We start from the raw sequence: 6,844 nt of genomic DNA on the forward strand, positions 1-6,844 counted from the left end.
ATGTACACCACCCTTGCAATGTGCGTATGCCCAGAAAAATGCAATATAACTTCCTAAGTACAAAGAAATGTTCTGGAAGTCTTCCACTGCACTCTAAAAATGGGCCAGAAAAATGCAAATGCTACTAGAGGAAAAAGGTTCCTAACCATGTATCAGCTTATTTGGACTAGGTAAAGTATAATCAGTGCAATAAATATGTCCCTCCCTTTGTGAGAGTTGTCAGCGTACCAGTTTACACAAGCTTCAGTCACTATTTTGCATGCTTTCTAGAGAACAAAACTGGACTCACACTAGCTTCATTTAAACCCATGTGGTACAAAAGCCAGCTTGAGAAACACATCATCTGGATTTACTTTGTTAAATGTAAATGGATGCTAGGTTCTACTTCAAACTCAGAACTGAAGTAAAGAACAGGTCTGATGACAGCATCCTGCATATAGGATGGTTATGCGTCACTAGTGGAGCCTGCAAGGCTAGTGAAACCAGTACTGAAACTGAGTTATTTAGGTTTCTAGGTCTTGGATCCTGATTTAACAGTGGCAGCTAAAGAGTCAACCAAGTAATGTATTTACAAAAAAAAAAGCAAACACTGCTTGATGACAAATCTCTTACATAAAAAGAGACACCCGTTTTCTATTTCAATTACTATTCAATATCTTGTGTGATCAATAACATTGGCAGACCAGCATTATAAGCCATTTTCAGGTTCCTTTACTCAGGTACCAGACCTAAAGTTAGTCTATTCTAAAACAGTATCTAGCAAATAATGCTATACTACAATGTAAACACTGGAGTCACTGATTTAATTTTATACAAGTCAAACTACACATTGTATAAAGATTACAAGGCTATGCTAATATTCCACTATTGTTGCTAACTGATTTGTTACATACATTAAGGGAATTCAGGTTTGAATTCTTAACCACTTGCATAAACTGCATGGGGAAATCTAGTTCTAGACTGCCCATTAAGACTAGAACTTAAGTTCCATCAACTGCCATCAATTTCAGGGAAAGTTAAAAAACTCTTAATTAAAATACAGAATGTCAGCAGTGAAATTGATAGCAAATTGAGCAACCAAGTAACAAAAAATTCATGTGGCACCTAGAATTTTGTTCACATGAGTCACCACTACACATCAGCTTAATTTTTTTTAGGCACCATGCAAAGTTAGAGAAGATCATTTTATTAGGTTATTGATACTGCCTCCAGGTGGTGACAAAGGAGCAAAGAAGTAACTTTTGGCAAGTTCAGGTACAACACAGAGGAAGTGTTCCAACTGAAACTTCGTTAGAAATTTCATCAGCTCATAAGCATCTCTGACGTGTTCAATAAGGCTCTCATGCACTTTTAGAAGCAAGTCATACCCTATTAAATTAGTTTCCATAATTGTTAACAATGGAACACTTAAAGAATTACCTTTCCAAAAACCTTCTGCACTCAGTTTTTATATAAAACCCATATTTCACTCCATAGAAGCTTTCTGCTGGGACACTATAAAAAAAATCAAAGATTTACCCTAATTTCTACAAAAAGAGGATCTTTTCTTGCTCTTTGCCACTTCTGCACAAAGTTTTACATATTTCAAACCTTTGCCTCATTTATGAGGGTTTCGGGCCACTTCTTTCTCCAATCAAGCAGCCCAACTTCGCCAATACTAACATAAAAGACTTCTGGCCTGGCATACAAATGTTCCATAATCATGTGAAAAGGAAAACGAGTTCCAGTCTCAATCTTGTGAACTGGATCTTGAACGTGAGCGAGATTTTGAATGTGAACGTGACCGAGATCGTGATGCATCCCTCTTGAGTGGGGACTCTGATCGAGCCTTTGCAGGTTGGTGCTGCGTAGGCGAACTGGAACGAGATCTGCTCCTTGACCTTGATTTAGACTTTGCTTCTCCTTTACCATTTTCTTTTGGTGACTGAGTCACAGACCTGGATCGGCTGTGAGACTTCTCAGACTTCTCTTTGGATCTGCTGCGGGATTGTGAACCTCCGTCGGATTTCAGCTTAGACTTACTCTTTGATCTTGACTTTCTACTTTTAGATCTCGACCGGGAACGATCTTTGCTTTGAGACCTAGATTTAGAGCTTTTCAAAATAAAATAAGTTATTTACACAGTAAGTCTACACTCAAAAGCTCTAACTATAAAGTCCACTAGTTTAGAAACCAGTATTAAATATCAACGCACAGTACAAGCACTTCAGGTAGGAAGAATATTTCCATCCAACACACCACCCAGTGTATTGTTGATAAACTTAGTACTCACTGAGATCGGCTTTTTGAGGCACTACGGGATCTGCTGCGGCTGCTCCTACGACTTCTACTGCGTGATCGCCTTCTAGAACGTGATCTGAAAAGAAACAGCACATATTTGGGCACCATGCATAATTCTATTTTCCCTTCTTAAGAAGCAGAATTACATGAAATGTGTTCCCTAAACATTACTATACTATGAGAATCATCTGACTGGTCTAGTTTTAAAATATCACAGCTTCTTACATCACTGATGACTGTATCCAATGCTACACCAGCAGGGTTCCACTGGCACAACAGGACTTGTTTCTTCTCCACCCCACTCCTCAAATCTGCTCTAGATTTGATTTTGAGGGTACACTGGAGGAGGGGCGCTGGAGGGGCCAGGAGAGAAATTTCCATTGCACATACCTTTGTGCCAGTGGAGGTGCAGAGTTGAATATGGCCAAAAGCATGTAAAGTTCTCAGAATTTAATGTTCTTGCATAGATATCCAAAGAAATGTGAGCGAGCAGTGTAACATCTGTAATGGGGACCACTGGAAGATTGTGGTACCTACCATTGCAAGGTGCATTTTTTCTCCAACCAGGGGAAATAGTTTCTGCAATTTTCTGTATATCCCCATTTCAGGCTTAATTTCTACACAGAAAAACGTTCAAAAACACATCAGCACCAGTTCTAAAGATACCTTGATCTACTGCCAGAATAAGATCGTCTATGGCTTGACCGTGGTTTGTCTTCAGCCAGCCTGATCTTTCGTCCATTTATCTCTGTACCATCCAATTTGTCTAGAGCATGCTTCATGGCAGAGTAGGAACGAAATTCAATTACTCCTTCGTTTGTTCGTTCTTTGTGAGCATCCGCATAGGTTACCTCACCAGCTTGCCTCATGAAATCCTTAAAAATTAAATTATCAGTATCACTCTACAAACATCGGTGTAGTACTACATCAATTTAAGACAAATCTTAGCAAGTTCAACAAACTCAATACACACACTTTTCAAAGTTAGTTCTTCAAAGTTTATGGAATTCATAAAGAATTGTTTTTTTATGAAAAAGGCTTATTGTTTCAACATACTTTTAAATCCTGCCAACTACAGCGACTGGAAAGGTTTTCAACAATTAATCTGTATTCTGTACGAACAGGTGGTCCATATTTATCTCTTCCTGATGCTCTCCGACTGCTATATCCTCCTCCACCTTTATCACACAAAGATACGTTAGCAACCTTGTATAAAAGCAAACAAGTTAGTTCACTTTAGTTTACAAATTGTATTTACAGGAGTAGGACTTTTATCTTTCTAATCCTGCAACAAAAATTTTAATTCGCCATATTTTATATATTAAGGGCAAATCAAGGACTAAAATCCTACAAGACTGTGCTCCTCAACTCTGTTAGAGAGTGACTGCTCCTTTATTAGATTTACCTTGCTAAGTTTTATTTTACATAACATTGTAAAATATAAAACTTAACTGATTACATGCATTTCTACATTTTACAAAAACGTTTACTAGTTTACACTAAGTACTTACATCACAGTATGAGGTATTTGGTGGTGGTTTGGCCACAACACACGCAAGGTAACAGTCACCTAGTTCAGTTTAACCAGTTTTGTCTAACCCTTGGAATCCTCACCATCACCCTGCGTCTAATGGCAAAAGGCTGCTGTCGTCATGGCTTCCGGTAAGGTCAGCCAAAGGGTCATAGGGCAAGGGTCACACAATGTATGGAAAAGCCATGGCCAATCAGGAAAGGCAGTCATCTTAGCCTCAGTGGACACAGCCTCAGCCCCACTGGTCACTTTCAAATTGAAACATCAAGGACTTGTTAAAAAGTTTGAATTGAACATGCAACAACTTTAAAAACAAACATACACATTTGCAAACCCCGCCCCCGCCAATACCAACCCATCAGAATAGAGATTTGTCTACCTTACTGCTCTTAACCATCATATCAATAAGTCTGATGCATCCCAAATCCTTTCCAGAAAAAACTAAACAAAATGGACATACCATCAGCATGTGTATATTTTGTTTCCAATTCAGTATAATCAGCCTCTGTTAAAATTAGCCATCACCATCCTCAAAAGTCTCAGCAGACATTTATATTTGAGAATTCAAAGCAAAGTGCTTCTGAACTTGGTAATGCTTAAAAACAGCTGTATGTGCCTATTTTAGACAGCACCTTTACAGCACAAACTTTTCTCCATTCAGTTGTAATTTCTGATCATAATATTTATGCCAGATGTAGTCTAATTAAGAGCAGTGAGTTCTTAATACAAAATCCCCGCATATGCCTCCCCACTCTCTCCTGTGCTTTGAGCACCTGCAGAGGGATGTTGCACTTTTGAGTGCAATTTACACTGGGGATGCCTAACCCCCTAATTTTTTTTCCAGCCTACAGAACTAAAGGGTCAAGTATAATAAGCCCCATACCGACAACGGAACCCACCAGGAAGAACCCACGCCCGCCACCCGCCACCCGGGGGCCTACCAAACCTCCTCCTAAACAACCCTCCTATCCCAGCGGTCCCAAGGGGACTGTCCCTTCCCATTCCCTCCCCGCCCACGGCCTGGCCAACCAGTCCCCTCACTCTGCCTCCCTAGTCTCGCCCAGCTGATCCCTCCTCCACCCCTCCCCCGCGCGCCTGACGTAGGCCGCGACGGAGCAACGCTCACTGCGGCTGCTGGAGCTGTAGCCGTCCCTGTCCCGGCGGGGCCCGCGGGCGTGCTCCACGATCACCCGCTCCCCGCACAGGTCCTTGCCGTTCAGCTCGTAAACGGCATCCTCCGCGTCCCTGGAATCCTCGAATTCCACAAACCCATACCTGGGAGACGAATTAGGGGGAGGAAAAGAGGGAGAAAAGTTACCGATGACTCGCGCAGGGCCGGACAACCCTACAGAGTAGAAAAAAAGCCTGGACTCAGCAGCAAACACCGTCCTTCCCCACAACCAAACCCACACGGATACGCACCCACTGCTTAGCTCCAGAGTTCCGGGGCCGCCTTTTCAATGGTAGTAAAGGGAGAGATTGGGTGTCGCGCACTAAAGATTCCCCTCTTCATTCGCCCGGCCCCCCGCTAACGGGACAATAGGGGCTGCCGCCATTTTCAACACGACGCCAGGCGGCACGAGAAGGGGGGAGCAGACGCCGCTGAGGACGTCCGTAGCCTGCCGCGAGACCGACGGCTCGCGTCCTCTTCCCCCCTCCCCCATTTCCTGCCTCAAGATGAACCCGCGCGGACCTCTTCCTGCCCCGCTTCACCCTCACCCGTTTTTTAAGTCGACCTCGAGCAAGCGGCCGTAGCTGCCGAAGAAGCGCTGAATGTCCTTTTCCCGCACATGGTAGCTTAAGCGGCCGATATACACGCGCGGCATCTCCGCGACCTAGAAAGGAGAAAGGAAGGGGGGGAGAAAGGGAAGACCACAAGATCGGAAGACACTTGCCCGCCAGGGGGCTCTTCGGGACACTCACGGCCGCGGCCTGTTCCACAGCACGATGGCGCCAACCCCCGCGACGGCTTGTATAGTGGTAGGCGGGGCCTGGCTGTTTCACCTCACCGCGGTCAATAGCGTACGAAGACGTCACAAGGGAGCCGGTGAAAAGAAGCAGAAGCAGGGAATGCGCATATGAACAGTTCTCCACACGGTCTTTATCCTGTCGTATGCGCCTTTCCTGTGTCTTGAGCTCCTCTTGGGTGGGACGTGCATTGACCTCCGAAAGTTTATAGTGTTTTCGGGATTAGAAACCTGAATGTGGGTTTGGCCCTTCGAGATAAAGGCCTCTGGGGCTTGGTACTTGAGATTATTTGGCAGTTTGCTTAAAGACACTAAGGTTTATGAAAGGTTGTGAACGAGTTGTGACATGAGGTTGATAGTAGGTGGTGATAATGGGGCCTTATCTTGGCCTTGATTTGCCATTAAACACCAGCAGCAGAAGAAGTGCATTGAAGAACACATGAGGTAGTAGACCTGCTCTTTTGCACATGTATGTTCGCCAGTGAGCACTGAGCTATTCAATTTCTTTGTGCTGTCTAAAGTGCAGTCTAATCTCTAAAGCCGCTAATACTTACCTGGGATTTAGTTCTGAATTGGACTTAGTTCTGAATAGATATGGTTAGGATTGCACTGTCTGTCAGGGATGACCAGCCTGTGTCCTTCCAGATGTTGAAGTACATCTGAACATTTGGTCTGATCCAGCATGTTAATTCTCATCATAGGAGGTGGGAATCCAACAGCATCTGGAGTCTTAAGGCAAGACCACATGGTGCTGGGGATTCTTTAACATTTACTGTACCCTTGCAATGCCTCTGGAGCTGTTTTGTATGTCTGCCTTTAATCACTGTATTAAGGAAATATTGCTGTAACCAGAAATTATTTGAAATATGTTTTGGAGCACTTCTTTACATGTTTCTTTTAGGTTGCAATCTTGTGTGCACCTAAGTGACAGAAAGATATAAGTACCACATAGTGTACTATTAAGTAAGTACCACATGGTGGCACTTCTTAGTAAATGTGTATAATAGGATTGCTCAGTTAGAACACCATCTAATGTGGCTATGTAGAAAACTTAAAACATGTCAAA

The 6,844-nt window shown here is 43.2% G+C and overlaps 1 protein-coding gene across 3 annotated transcripts; it reads right to left on the bottom strand.

Moving 5' to 3' along the window:
• Positions 1-606: 606 nt before the first annotated feature.
• LOC133387016 (serine/arginine-rich splicing factor 6-like) lies at positions 607-5,890 on the bottom strand. Of its 3 annotated transcripts, XM_061630904.1 has the most exons (6): positions 5,531-5,857; positions 4,938-5,086; positions 3,337-3,458; positions 2,947-3,155; positions 2,273-2,356; positions 607-2,093 (listed from the first exon to the last, which is right to left on the bottom strand). In XM_061630904.1, the coding sequence occupies exons 1-6, from the start codon at positions 5,635-5,637 to the stop codon at positions 1,730-1,732; spliced, it is 1,035 nt and encodes a 344-aa protein (XP_061486888.1). In that variant the 5' UTR covers positions 5,638-5,857; the 3' UTR covers positions 607-1,729. The 3 variants fall into 3 exon arrangements, 2 of the variants coding, with proteins under 2 accessions (XP_061486888.1, XP_061486889.1); XR_009763344.1 differs by lacking the exons at positions 607-2,093; positions 2,273-2,356; positions 2,947-3,155 and adding an exon at positions 3,792-4,059 and having other exon boundaries at positions 3,370-3,458; positions 5,531-5,889; XM_061630905.1 differs by lacking the exons at positions 607-2,093; positions 2,273-2,356; positions 2,947-3,155 and adding an exon at positions 3,895-4,059 and having other exon boundaries at positions 3,370-3,458; positions 5,531-5,890.
• Positions 5,891-6,844: the final 954 nt, after the last annotated feature.

This window comes from Rhineura floridana, chromosome 6 (assembly GCF_030035675.1).
Source record: "Rhineura floridana isolate rRhiFlo1 chromosome 6, rRhiFlo1.hap2, whole genome shotgun sequence".
In the NCBI taxonomy this organism is placed as follows: domain Eukaryota; kingdom Metazoa; phylum Chordata; class Lepidosauria; order Squamata; family Rhineuridae; genus Rhineura; species Rhineura floridana.

What these genes read in the sequence shown, in the direction of transcription:
- LOC133387016 (XM_061630904.1), bottom strand. Translation starts at nt 5,637, where the DNA reads ATGCCGCGCGTGTATATCGGCCGCTTAAGCTACCATGTGCGGGAAAAG. An exon ending in CTACAGCTCCAGCAGCCGCA is followed by an intron (nt 3,459 to 4,937) that starts GTGAGCGTTGCT and finishes TGTGTGATAAAG; the next exon opens with GTGGAGGAGGATATAGCAGT. An exon ending in GCCTCAAAAAGCCGATCTCA is followed by an intron (nt 2,094 to 2,272) that starts GTGAGTACTAAG and finishes TATTTTGAAAAG; the next exon opens with CTCTAAATCTAGGTCTCAAA.